Consider the following 15,247-nt stretch of genomic DNA (forward strand, 5'->3'; position numbering starts at 1 on the left):
TACATTATTCTTATACATGAATCTTCGTCGAATTGTCAACTAAAACAGAAGTTTGAAGGAAGCTATCCTTGAAAATAGAAACTATATACTAATGAGAGAAAGCGCCCAGTGATATCAGTCAACATCAGAAGTATACATTAATCACTCATGACAAATCTATTCAAATTCTCACAGAAAGGATGCATTAAATCATAAGATGGAAGTTTCGTGGCAGTAATGATTAGACCTTCATTATGTATATTGTCTAGATCTCTCACGTAACTTGTCAATATCATTATTCCCTGAAGAAGTCTGGAGCCGCAGCGTTATTGAAATCAAAGCAAAAAAAAATATTTTCAAAGTAAATAGAATAGATCATACCTTAGCGGTGCTGATCATTAAAATCTAAAGCGAAATAAAAGTATTTTAACTAGAACGCAAATCCTCTATCTTACCTGGCAGGTGCACGGAAGAATAAGCCCTTCATTGCGTTAGACACTGCAATGCCAATAAAAATATGAAAACTGACGGGAGGCAATAACGAATACATCACCAGATTTTAGTCAGTTTCATATCAGTGTGTCGTTACAGGTAGTACAGTTTCATCAAGCACACGTATTAGGCTAGACCAAGACCTAAAAGACTGCATACGTCACTACGGTATGTATCTTGCCTGTTCGTTCCCTCCTGCCTCAACAGAAGCGTATAAAAAACTTTCATGGAAGTTGCCGAGCCAGACGAGTTGGGTAAATGAACAGCCTTCGACAAATAGGCAGTCAAATATTTGGGATTTTCAATCAACATTCAATTTGAAACTATAAAAATGAAAAAGGTGTCATTGTATACTTCTTGAATAGTTAACATGCAGTTAACAAGAGTAAACAAGAGAAAATCGAGATAAATCATAAAGAACACTGTTTATACAGCTAATTGCATAATGTACAGCAGCTAAATACTAATTTATATATATATATATATATATATATATAGATATCTATATATATTGTAACTTAGTTATCATTAATTTCTAAATTATTTAAGTTTTTAGATTTTTAATGTTAAGTATAGAAGTGTTGTATTCTTTCTTTATTAGCTTTTTGTCTCCTCACCGGTGGTTATCTTGTGTTTATTATTGGCTAACGACTGTTTTACATTTTCAAGTTGTGTTGGTTACGTGGCGGCGATCCTTCGTTATCCGAGGGATGGAGATTTACGCTTGGAGGAGTTTGCCTCAGTGTGTTTCTGAGCCTCCAACCTTGAAGGGTACGATTATTGCTGTTGGAACTATATTTATTCCTCGCCACATTGCAGAGCTACGTTTTGAAGCTGTATAGCTTTTTGGATATCCTTACTCTGCAGCAAGAACCTTTTATTCTGCATTTTGTGTACTGCCCTTGGTTCAGTAAAAGCCAAGGGGACCTCTCTGTCCCAAGGTAATAATATTTATACCTATAATTATTTATCGAGATCACGACCTGTGATCCTCTGCTGACGTCATAAGTGGAGCTTGTGAAAGCCTTCCAACACCATAGTTTCGGATCAATTTTCCCTGCCACCCAGATTAAACCTCCAGACGTGGAGTTTATTGTCCTTTAAGAGGAGACTTATAAAGTCGTTGAGGAACTTGTTAGGGATATTTAGATTGTATTTGTTAGGATATTCTTACTTTTCGCTTGCCTCCTCCTTTCTGGACCCTCTCCCCTTTTAGTATGTATGTGTTGAGGACCTTTCTTTAATTGTGTAATTGTTTTCTTTTGCAGGGAGTTTAAGAGTGAGTGTTTCTCATTAATTATTGTATTGTTGAGGTTCAGGTGTTATTTCTATCTGAAAGTTGTGTATTAAAATTAAGTATATTTTTGTAGTATTTTCTTTGTCCCCTTGAATTGACTTTGCACTCTTATTGAAGTTGGATACTATTCCACCTTTTGTGGACTTAGTATGGTATTTTGGTGAATACTATTTCATAAAAGTTTAGTGTTTTGTGTGGTGGTCAAGCTAGGCATCACAAGTGGCGACCGTTTTGACAGGATCTTTCGTTCCTAAGTATTCACCTGTGTATGTGCAAAGTTAATTCTTGGGGTTATTTTTCAGGCAGCATATTTTCACCTCCTCGTGGTTGTCTTGTGTAAATTTAGTATTCTGTGTGAATAATAGTGGTCATTATGGTTGTTAATGTATTAGAACTCCTTAGCGGAGAGGGGTGGCAAGAGAGGCTTGCAGAGTTGAATAGGGAAGACTTGGAAATTGTAGCGCAGCATTTTGAATTGGAATATGAAGTGTCCATAAGAAAGGGTGTATTGCTATTGCAAATTTATGAATATGTTAAAACTGTAAAGGCAGGTGGGGAACAAGAAGTGAAACCTGATAAAGGACTGTTGTCTGTAGAAATTTTGGATAGGCAAATTGCTCTGAGGCAGATGGAGTTTGAAATAGAAAAGTTTAAGGCAGAGGAAAGAGAAAAAGAGAGGCAGCATGAGATTGCCATGAGAGACACAGGTTCCTCATCTTCCCCTCCCCCTTTCCCAAATAGGTCAGTAACGCCTGCTATTAATTTAGCGCAGGCTCTCAAATTTGTGCCTAAATTTGAGGAAAATAATGTAGCAGAGTTTTTTGTATCGTTTGAGAGGATTGCAGCAAGGTTGGAGTGGCCCCAAGAGTATTGGACCACTCTTATACAAAGTAAATTGGTTGGAAGAGCTCAGAGGGTGTATGTAACTCTGGAGGAGGATCTGTCATCAGATTATGAGAGTGTGAAGGCTATTGTCTTGAAGGCCTATGAGTTAGTCCCTGAAGCCTATAGGCAGCGCTTCAGGAACTTAGAAAAGAGTAAGGGATAAACTTTTGTTGAATTTGCAAGGTCGAAGAACAATATGCTAGTGATTGGCTCAAGTCCAAGGAAGTGGTCGATTTTGAGAAATTGAAGGAATTAATGTTGGTGGAAGAGTTTAAGAGGTGTGTCCCGGATAAACTGAAGGTCCACCTCGAAGGTTAAAACTCGAGACCGTTTCAGGAGGTAGCCATCGCTAGTGATGAATATTATTTGTCTCATAAGAGTGAGTTAGGGGGAGTAACGACAAATGTGAAGTCTAGTTGGGTTAAAGTAGGTAGGAATAATAATTCTAACAATAATAATGCTAGGATGTTTACTAGAAATAATTATAGAGGTAATAATATCAGGGTAATGCTAATACTAATATTAATTTTTCTCCTAACAGAGGTAATAGACCTAATATATACAATCCAGAGAAATTGAAGACATTGACGTGCTTCTTTTGCAATAAGAAGGGGCACGTAAAGAGCTTGTGTTATGCGTTTAGAAAATCGCAAAATGCTAATGGTAGGCCAGTGATGGGTGTGGAAAAGAGAGAGAGAGAACCTATCCCAACAAGGTCCACTGACCAATGACTACATGGCTGTTTTGATAAGTATTTGTCCTTCGGTAGTGTCTCATCCCCAAATTCGTCCGAGAAAAGACGAGTACGTATTTTGCGTGATACTGGAGCAGCTCAGTCTTTGATCCTTAGGGAGGCATTGCCGTGTAATTTTGTTCCTGAAAGTGAGGAATTCGTGTTATTGTCTGGTTTTCCTGATACGGTAAAGTCTTATGCTATTGAAAATTTTAATTTAATTTGCCCTTCCTTTGCAGGGAATTTGAAATTGGCCATTGTTGATAAATTTCCGGTTAAAGATGTTGATGTTGTGATAGGGAATGACGTTGCTCTTAAGAATAATACCTATCCCATATTGATAAATCCTGATAGTGAGGTAGCAGCAGTTACTCGTTCTAGTGCTAGAATTGTTGACGCTGCAGAGTCAACAATTGATCTAGATTTAAGTAGTTTAGAACGTAGTGATAGCGTAGTTGTAGATCTTGGGATTTTGAAGGACAAACTGAATTGGACCACTGAAGAGCTTATCAAAGCTCAGAAAAAGGATTTTCGGGATCTCCCTATTGAGTCAGGTGAGGTGTCTGATATAACTGGTCCCAAATTTAAGATAATTAATAATATTTTATATAGGTTGAGTAGGCCTATGGAGGCTGATAATATTGATTATGAAATTTTGAAACAGATAATGGTTCCATTCGTTTACAGGAATGAGTTGATATCATTGGCGCATGAAAGTGGTTTGGCCGGACATTTTGGCATTCATAAGACTTCCGGCAAGTTGCTAATGAATTATTATTGGCCGAAGTTGAAGGCGGACGTAAAGAAATTTGTCAATAGCTGTGATGTCTGTCAGAAGGTCGGTAAACCCAATCAGCTTATTCCAAAAGCGCCTCTATGTCCTATTCCAGTGGTTTCCGAACCTTTCAAGGAGGTCATTATTGATATTGTTGGACCATTACCAAGGACTCGTATATAGTGGAAATGAATATATTTTGACTATCATGGATAGAATGTCTCGATATCCCGAGGCAATACCACTACGTACTATAAAAATTGTTAAAATTGTAGATGTACTAATTGACTTTTCACCAGGTTTGGGATGCCTAAAATAATTCAGTCTGATTGTGGTCTAATTTTGTTAGCAGATATTTCAGGGATAAAATGGCAGAGTTAAATATAAAACATGTGACCTCTTCTCCATATCATCCAGAAAGTCAGGGAGCTCTGGAGAGATTTCATCAAACCCTGAAATCTATGGTAAAGAAGTATTGTTTGATCAATGGTTCTGAATGGGATAAGGAATTACCTTATTTGTTGTTCGCTTTTCGTTCTGTCCCAAGTCAGTCTTTAGGTTTTTCGCCTTTCAGCCTTGTGTTTGGCCATTGTGTTCGAGGTCCTCTCGATGTTGTTCGAGAGTCCTGGGAGGGAGACGTCCCTGAGATCAATTTATTAGATTATGTGTCTAATCTAGGCGATTAAGTTAACCAAGGCTTGGAAATTTGCAGGTGAAAATTTATTGTGTAGCCAAAAAAGAATGAAGTACTTTTTGACAGAAGGTCTAAAGTCCGTGACTTGCGGTAGGCGACAAAGTTTTGGTTTTGTTACCCATTCCAGGAAATCCATTGAAAGCTTCTTTTTCAGGTCCTTGGAAGATTTTGAAAAAAATTAGTGAAGTTAATTATTTAGTAGAGACTCCCGAGAGAAGGAAACCTTTTCAGCTTTGTCACGTAAATATGTTGAAGGCTTATATGCAACCATAGGGAATGCTGTAGTTTCCGAGAACGATAACCATTTTTCTTTTTCAGAGGGTGAAAGTATTGATGATAATTGTTTTAATGGAAGTGAATGGCGTTCGGATAATAAGAATTCTTTGACAAATTTTTCTGGAATGGTTTTTCTCATTTAAGTAATGAAGAACAAAGGTCTTTAAAGAAATTGGTATTTAATTATAAGGAATTATTTTCGGATGTACCGGGAAGGACTTCTGTCCTTGAGCATGACGTGGACGTAGGTAGCGCCACTCCTGTGAAACGATCTCCTTACAGGTTGAATCCCTTCAAAAATGAGGTTGTAGCGAAGGAAGTTGATTATATGCTAAAACATGACCTAATTGAACCTAGTCAAAGTCCTTGGTCATCACCTGTTGTATTGGTAAAGAAACCCGACGGGGATTTCAGGTTATGTTTTGATTACCGTAAATTGAATGAATTGTCTAAGTCTGATTGTTATCCATTACCTCGAATTGAGGATTGTATTGATCGTATGGGTAAGGCCAAATACATTAGTAAATTCGATTTGCTGAAAGGTTATTGGCAGGTTCCTCTTTCGAAGCGGGCAAGGGCCTTGTCTGCTTTCGTAACACCACAGGGACTGTTTCAATGTAAAGTGATGCCGTTTGGTATGAAGAACGCGGCTGCCACCTTTCAGAGGTTAATGAATACTTTAGTCTATGGTTTAGAAGGGTGTGTTGTTTTTATGATGATATTGTTATTTATAGTGATGATTGGGAAACACATTTAAAACGTATTAGGGCACTGTTTGAGGTGTTTTGAAGAAAGCAGGTTTAGTAATTAATTTAAAGAAAAGTGAATTCGCAAAGGCGAGGGTTGTATATTTGGGTCATGAAGTTGGTAATGGTAAAGTTGCTCCCAAGCAAGCAAATATCGAATGTATTGAAAAAATGTTAGTCCCAAAGTGCAGGAGGGATGTCAGAAAATTCCTTGGGTTAGGTGGCTACTACCGAAGGTTTGTTAGAAATTTTTCTGACATCGCCGATCCTTTGACTAATCTCTTAAAAAAGAAGGTAGCTTTTGTCTGGACTGATGAAACACAAAAGGCATTTGATAATTTGAAAAGAGTACTAATTAATTTCCCTGTCTTGAGGGCTCCTGATTTTGAACGTCCTTTTTCTCTTGCCACGGATGCAGTGACGTTGGTGTAGGAGCGGTGTTGTTGCAGAATGACGAACAGGGAGTTTCTCATCCTGTCGCATTCTTTTCAAAAAAGTTGTCCTCCGCCCAACGTAGGTATTCCACTGTGGAGAAAGAGACTCTTGCTTTAGTATTTGCTATTAACCATTTTCAGGTTTATCTCTCCTCCACAGATACACCTATTAAGGTCTTGACGGATCATAATCCCCTGACCTTCATCAGCAGATACAAGAATAAAAATCAACGATTGATGAGGTGGAGTCTCATGCTGCAAGAGTGGAATTTAGAATTTTCCCACATCCCAGGAAAAGATAATGTTGTTGCCGATTTTCTCTCTCGCAGCGTTGAATAGTGGTTATTGGCAGAGGGCTATGCAGTTATTAAAGGTAGTATCTGTATCGTTCTAGTTATGGTGTGTGTGCTGTTGAAGTGGGCACGTAGTGAGTAGAAACAAATGTATATTTAAGATTTATTAATCATGGTTTCTTTACAGAGGACGATAATGTTTTAGGTGTAGTATACGGGATATTTAAGGTTAAAAGGTGAGGGTGATCACTGGTATTTGCTAATGGTTGATTAAATAGGTGGTCTAAGGTTTTGAGGTGTCAGGTACGATAAGGTTTATAATAAGCTAAGAAAAGAGATAGGCACTAATCCGGTTATTCTGTATTTTCAGGCTAATAATTACGCTTCATCGATTTTGTGTGTTTGTTTGCGCAGGGGAGTCTTGTGGTGGTCTTCTCTGTGTCGTTCGGTGTGTGTGTATGTATTGGACACTATGGTGATAAGTGTGATATAACACTGAAATAGACAGTGGTTTTTGAGCCCAACATTTATTGATAGTGAGTGAAGTGTATCCCTGAAATTGAACAGTGTATTGAGTGTGGAAAAGGTTATTGCCTTTGGACTATATAAACAGAATCCGGTTGTTAGAGCCATGACTCGCTCTTAAGTTTAGTAATGGTGTGAGTGATGTGAAACTCTTAGGTTGGGTATTTATTTATCGAATGGTGATGTTGAGAGTTTCTGGTTTTGGAAACTTTTCCTGTGAATAGTATTAAGCTTATGAGGTTGTTGGTATTTGTTATATGCTGCTATCCTTATATACTGCTATCCTTGTGAGCTGCTATCCTTGGTACTTGCCACCCACTTTCCTTTTGTTTAGGTCATGTTTTTTATGAGAATATTTTGCTCTTTGCAGTTTGTTTAATGACTATTTTTGAATGTTATTTTATTATTTCAGTATGTGATAACATATATATTGTAGTTAGATGTTAACGTACTTTATAAAAAAAAAAAAAATTTTTTTTTTTGGAAAAAATTTTTTTTTGGTCGGGTGAGGAGGTGTAACTTAGTTATCATTAATTTCTAAATTATTTAAGTTTTTAGATTTTTAATGTTAAGTATAGAAGTGTTGTATTCTTTCTTTATTAGCTTTTTGTCTCCTCACGGTGGTTATCTTGTGTTTATTATTGGCTAACGACTGTTTTACATTTTCAAGTTGTGTTGGTTACGTGGCGGCGATCCTTCGTTATCCGAGGGATGGAGATTTACGCTTGGAGGAGTTTGCCTCAGTGTGTTTCTGAGCCTCCAACCTTGAAGGGCACGATTATTGCTGTTGGAACTATATTTATTCCTCGCCACATTGCAGAGCTACGTTTTGAAGCTGTATAGCTTTTTGGATATCCTTACTCTGCAGCAAGAACCTTTTATTCTGCATTTTGTGTACTGCCCTTGGTTCAGTAAAAGCCAAGGGGACCTCTCTGTCCCAAGGTAATAATATTTATACCTATAATTATTTATCGAGATCACGACCTGTGATCCTCTGCTGACGTCATAAGTGGAGCTTGTGAAAGCCTTCCAACACCATAGTTTCGGATCAATTTTCCCTGCCACCCAGATTAAACCTCCAGACGTGGAGTTTATTGTCCTTTAAGAGGAGACTTATAAAGTCGTTTGAGGAACTTGTTAGGGATATTTAGATTGTATTTGTTAGGATATTCTTACTTTTCGCTTGCCTCCTCCTTTCTGGACCCTCTCCCCTTTTAGTATGTATGTGTTGAGGACCTTTCTTTAATTGTGTAATTGTTTTCTTTGCAGGGAGTTTAAGAGTGAGTGTTTCTCATTAATTATTGTATTGTTGAGGTTCAGGTGTTATTTCTATCTGAAAGTTGTGTATTAAAATTAAGTATATTTTTGTAGTATTTTCTTTGTCCCCTTGAATTGACTTTGCACTCTTATTGAAGTTGGATACTATTCCACCTTTTGTGGACTTAGTATGGTATTTTGGTGAATACTATTTCATAAAAGTTTAGTGTTTTGTGTGGTGGTCAAGCCAGCCATCACAATATATATATATATATATATATATATATATATATATATATATATGTGTGTGTGTGTAAATATAATACATATATATATATATATATATATATATATATATATATATATATATATATATATCAATTCAAGCTACAAATGTCCTTTAATATCTAAATTCACTTTACCTCCCAAATGATATATTTTCATATATGTACCGAAGGGGAATTTTTTAATTGATAATAATTTCGTCCCCCCATGGGATCGAACCACCGTCCAATGGGGGGACGAAATTATTATCAATTAAAAAATTCCCCTTCGGTACATATATGAAAATATATCATTTGGGAGGTAAAGTGAATTTAGATATTAAAGGACATTTGTAGCTTGAATTGATATATAAATGGATCACGGTTCGAGTGAGAATTATTCATATATATATATATATATATATATATATATATATATATATATATATATATATATATATATGTATATAACGATATATATATATATATATATATATATATATATATATATAATATATATATATATATACGTATGTATATATATATATATATATATATATATATATATATATATATATATATATATATAATATATATTATATGTATATGTTGGTTCCCCATATTTTAGTGCTGTAAAGACTGTAAGAAGTATTTTGTATTCTACTTTAGCTTTTATTAAGAGCCAAAGTAGCTCGATTAGTGCCGGGGTTATTCTGTCACGGTAATGTAATCCTTTTAATAATCTGGCGGCTCTATTTTACGCTCCTTGCAATTTTCTTAGTAGGCAGAGGATAACCAAGTCTCTTATTGGAGTACTTCAAAGAAATTTAAAAGGAACCTCAGCTAAATTTAGTATCCAACCAGAGGGAAGTTATAGATGTGACGTGAACTGTGACATCAGACTTAATGGAAGGGTTCCCAGTAGTATGATAACGATCGCAGAAACACAAATATTTGACCCTATTGTACAATAAAATTTAAATGGATGATAATCTAAATATTGTAATCCGTACAGTCAAAGTCAATAAATAAAGACATTGTTAGAGATTTTGTCTAAACTTAACAGAGCTGAAACTACTATTTTGATTCTTAGCGCTCGATCAACTACTATGCATTCTAGAGGTCATGAAACATGGTTTTTCGTAATCAACTTTTAAACTGACATATGGCTTTCCATGCTACTAAAGTACTGAGTGTTTCTAACAGTATCCTAATTTATGGTAGTACACTGAATTGACAGATATGCTTAACTGAGCCATTTACTCTTAGAAAATAGACCGTTTCGAACAAGTTAAAACACAATTATTAAAAAAAAACTGTTATCGTCATACAATATATCAATTTACTCTGAAAAGTTTCGTATTGCCCAGGATGGTTAAAATGACCTTTGACCATACGTCAAAAACCATTGATAAAGTATAGTGGAGGATACGCACGCTATACCTAAGTCACTGATACACTGCAGATGGTTGGGTGGGTAAGTCCAGCTTTAACCTCATTTTCTTGAGTAAAAAAGTTAATGAAACACATACGGCGATGCACAGCACTTCCGAAAATTAGGACGAAGTTTGCAACACTCAGCGCTTTAGTGGCATGGAAATCCAGATGCCGATTTAAAAGTCGTTTACAAAAAACACCATGTCATGGAGCTATAATGCATTGTGAATAGGGGACCATAGCAGTTGAAACCAAAGATCTCAAGACTTGGAGGATGGGAACTGATCATCTGACATTCAGGAGCCTGTAGAAGAGATGACGTAGATATAGAAGACCTATACTTGGATGATGATGGTGAAAATGAATAAAAGTTACTTTGGGAGTGTGTTCTTTTGATTCCACTTTTACCTTTGCTCATGCAGAAATTCTATTTTCTCTATTGCCATCGAAATTTCTTCACTTTTGGTCTGCTCAAAGCGCAAGACCCAGAGTCACACAAGGCTGGCTTAATCTTAAACAAAAATCAGCATATCCTTTTACAGAATTTTGTATTACAATGTTTATTTTTTATTATTTCATATTTCCTTCACTTTCAATAAAGTTCAGCATAATCAATGGATTAATGGATTATAAAACTTAGGGCATAGCCCCCTAAGCGCTTGGACTGTGAGTTACGAGTATCATCCAGCATGACAATGTAGTTATGATATATATATAATATATATATATATATATATATATATATATATATATATATATATATATATTGTTACGAAGTGCCAAGTATCTGGTTACCATGCATCAAACATTACCTCACAAAAAGCCAGACACCTGAACCCTCATAACACGTTTAAACGACTGAATACTCTAAAGGCAACAGTGATCCCTTAACACTTACCAGTATAGCAGAAAATCGACTAAGTTCAATCAAAACAGGTGTGAGGTAATCTTGTAAGTAATTAAATTAATCAAAGGGCATCACTCCATCTACAACTTTCAAACTCTAAGTATTTCCCTGATTTCAGAAGTCTAAGTACTTCCCTGGTTCTAAGTCACTTCAATTAAATTGAAGAAAAGCAAATCAATTACCACTGTATGATTCTACCTAACATCAATATAATCATAATCATATATACTTATACTGGTGTAAGATAAAGAAAACACTTATAAAAATTTTAAATACAAAAATTTATTATTAAATTCAAAATTTATAAGTGAAATTCACAATATCAGGGAAAATTACTGTTACTTGAAAACAAAGTAAAGTTTAATTAATTCTTGAATCAAATTAAGTAAAATTAAATCAAAATTAATTTATCACAAAATTCAAGAAAATTAACTCAATCAAAATTCAAAAGTGTTAGGTAATAATTGAAATCAGAAATTAATTCACAAGTACTAAACAATAATAAATCTTGAAAAGAATTCTAAGTAAATGCAAATTAATTCACAAGTGTTAAATTTAATCAAATGTGCAATGATTAAGCAATGAAAATAACTAAGTCAACTAAATTGTGAATGCAAATGAAAATATAAAATAAAAAAGACACTTCAATAAGAAAATGAATAAGTGCACAAACAATGGAACAAACAAAACACACAAAAAATCAGTAATGTGTAAGTGTAAATCTTTTACACTCAAAAACACTATAACCAACAGTTTTTACCAAACCAATTATTAGTTATTAGTTAAACACCATTCCTATCCGTTATTAGTTATTCACTGTCCCTAACAATTATTAGTTAACCACACTCCCTATCCATTATTAGTTGCAACTAATAAAAATATAACACACTTTACCTTGGTATACCGATTTCTTTCTCTGCTGCAGTCTTGTCTTACACAATTTCACAAAAACCAGGCGCCGTTACGAAATAATGTCTGTTCAGATTCCACAAAAGAAACTAAATAACACTAAATAAATTCTAAGAAATATCAAACATGAAATGCTAAAACGTTACGAGTGACCAATTTACATTACGTTAATATAATCTCGATGTCGAGGGGGAGAGAGAGAGAGAGAGGGAGGGAGATCTAACTGCCTCGAGGTTCTATGATCGAATGAAATCTCTTCCTTTATTTGGATAAGACTTAAAACCTGGGCGTTGTTGACTCTGGTACTTGACATTGTAATTACGCTTACTACTGATTATATTGTAATCTTCACTAAGGGTGGCAACTTTGTCAAGTTTCTACACTTCTCTCTCTCTTAAATAAGCTCTTATATGTTCAGGAATTCCCTTAAGATACTGTTCAAGAACAAGTAACTCTTCTAACTCATCAAAAGTTTTAACTTTAGCAGCTTCTACCCAACGTTTGAAACACCTTTTCTCACTTTGTAAGCATAATCTAAGAATGTTCCCTTCTCATCTTTTCTCAAATTTCTGAATCTCTCATTGTAGCACTCTGGGGTCATCTGGTAAACTTGTAGCACACTGTGTTTAAGTACCTTGTAGTCTTTACACTGATCAGCTGTTAAGGCTAGATAAGCACTTCTCCCTTTGCCAATCAAGACACTTTGTAGCAAAACTGACCATTTATCCTCTGGTCATCCCATACCTGAAGCCACTTTCTCAAAGTGATCAAAAAACTCATCTGGAGCTTCTTCAGTAAACTTAGGGATTAACTTCTGTACTCTCACTACATCAAATACAGGGTCTTGATTACCTTGGTTAGGGTTAGACGGTGTTACAGGTAATGTGGATCTAGCTCTTATTAATTCCATTTCCCTTTCATGTCTTGCAATTTCTCTTTCCTCTTTTATCCTCTCTCTTTCCTCTTTCTGCTGCTGCTTTTTCTTCTTCTCTTTCTCTTTCTTTCTTGTTTCCCTGTCTATTCTTTCTTTTTCAGCTTGCATTCTCTCTCTTTCAGCTTGCATTTTTAGCTTAATCAAATTCTCTTCTGCTTCAATGCGTCTAAGCTCTAACTCTGCATCACTTTTCTCTTTCTTTTCTGCTTGCTTATTTATGAGATCAGCACGTGCTACATTCAACAACTCTTGAGCCAATTCTAACTCATCTTCATCAGTTATTCTACCAGAGTTTATCAATGATTCCATAGCAATACATCTTATTTGTGCCTTTACCATACTAGTAGACACATGACCATCACATGCCTCTGCTAAAGCGCTCCACTGTGCTCTAGACAGAGTGGTTTCAGACAAAACTTGGATGGAAGGGGCTGCTAAAAATTCCTGAACATTGAACTGAGCCATTTTCCTCTAAGTTATCAACTTACAATTCAATACAATAAATGCAAAACAAAATTATATGGTCACTCTCCTAACAAAATATATCCCTAACACCACCAGTATATTCTAGAGTGATAATGAAATCTGCTTTCCCTGGTCTGGGCACCATTAAACAATGTTACGAAGTGCCAAGTATCTGGTTACCATGCATCAAACATTACCTCACAAAAAGACAGACACCTGGACCCTCATAACACGTTTAAACGACTGAATACTCTAAAGGCAACAGTGATCCCTTAACACCTACCAGTATTGCAGAAAATCAGACTAAGTTCATCAAAACAGGTGTGAGGTAATCTTGTAAGTAATTAAATTAATCAAAGGGCATCACTCCATCTGCAACTTTCAAACTCTAAGTATTTCCCTGATTTCAGAAGTCTAAGTACTTCCCTGGTTCTAAGTCACTTCAATTAAATTGAAGGAAAGCAAATCAATTACCACTGTATGGTTCTACCTAACATCAATATAATCATAATCATATATACTTATACTGGTGTAAGATAAAGAAAACACTTATAAAAATTTTAAATACAAAAATTTATTATTAAATTCAAAATTTATAAGTGAAATTCACAATATCAGGGAAAATTACTGTTACTTGAAAACAAAGTAAAGTTTAATTAATTCTTGAATCAAATTAAGTAAAATTAAATCAAAATTAATTTATCACAAAATTCAAGAAAATTAACTCAATCAAAATTCAAAAGTGTTAGGTAATAATTGAAATCAGAAATTAATTCACAAGTACTAAACAATAATAAATCTTGAAAAGAATTCTAAGTAAATGCAAATTAATTCACATGTGTTAAATTTAATCAAATGTGCAATGATTAAGCAATGAAAATAACTAAGTCAACTAAATTGTGAATGCAAATGAAAATATAAAATAAAAAAGACACACTTCAATAAGAAAATGAATAAGTGCACAAACAATGGAACAAACACAAAACACACAAAAAATCAGTAATGTGTAAGTGTAAATCTTTTACACTCAAAAACACTATAACCAACAGTTTTTACCAAACCAATTATTAGTTATTTGTTAAACACCATTCCTATCCGTTACTAGTTATTCACTGTCCCTAACAATTATTAGTTAACCACACTCCCTATCCATTATTAGTTGCAACTAATAAAAATATAACACACTTTAACTTGGTATACCGATTTCTTTCTCTGCTGCAGTCTTGTCTTACACAATTTCACAAAAACCAGGCGCCGTTACGAAATAATGTCTGTTCAGATTCCACAAAAGAAACTAAATAACACTAAATAAATTCTAAGAAATATCAAACATGAAATTCTAAAACGTTACGAGTGACCAATTTACGTTACGTTGATATAATCTCGATGTCGAGGGAGAGAGAGAGAGAGAGAGAGAGAGAGAGGGAGGGAGATCTAACTGCCTCGAGGTTCTATGATCGAATGAAATCTCTTCCTTTACGGAAATTCGACTAGGCAGATGATACAAAAATGTTCTTGTCACGAATGCTTCCAGTAGCTTGGAAATCTGATGCAATCTTCATAAAGAAATGTGTAACATGCACGTGGCTTTGATTAAAGCATACGTGTACAAGACGAGTCTGTTAAAAAAAAAAGAAAGACGCATACCCGACCGAAACGGAGGCTGGGCGACAATTAAAATTGACATGTTTTGACAACAACGCAGAATCGAGCTCGCTCGCTATCACACGTGTTGAAAGAAAAGTTAAAACATTCGTAGCTTTGAAAAGACAAAGATCTCTCTTTACGTTATATACATATTCTTTTACATTAAGTAATGCGAAATCTGAACACACATTTTAAAACATCCTATTCTAAGCTATCTAGGAATCTGAAAAAATGTTGCACAATCTACATGACATTTCAAAGAGGGGAAAACATGCATTTTGAAAGTAGCAATATATATA

The 15,247-nt window shown here is 35.0% G+C and overlaps 1 protein-coding gene across 1 annotated transcript; it reads left to right on the top strand.

Annotated features, from left to right (window-relative positions):
- The first annotated feature begins 1,604 nt into the window (after nt 1-1,604).
- On the top strand, nt 1,605-8,391 carry LOC135222257 (uncharacterized). The gene is made up of 2 exons (XM_064260373.1): nt 1,605-2,805; nt 7,800-8,391. Exons 1-2 carry the CDS (start codon nt 2,142-2,144, stop codon nt 7,970-7,972), a joined length of 837 nt encoding a protein of 278 aa, XP_064116443.1. The 5' UTR covers nt 1,605-2,141; the 3' UTR covers nt 7,973-8,391.
- Nucleotides 8,392-15,247: the final 6,856 nt, after the last annotated feature.

Source organism: Macrobrachium nipponense, chromosome 3 (assembly GCF_015104395.2).
Source record: "Macrobrachium nipponense isolate FS-2020 chromosome 3, ASM1510439v2, whole genome shotgun sequence".
Taxonomy (NCBI): Eukaryota; Metazoa; Arthropoda; class Malacostraca; order Decapoda; family Palaemonidae; genus Macrobrachium; species Macrobrachium nipponense.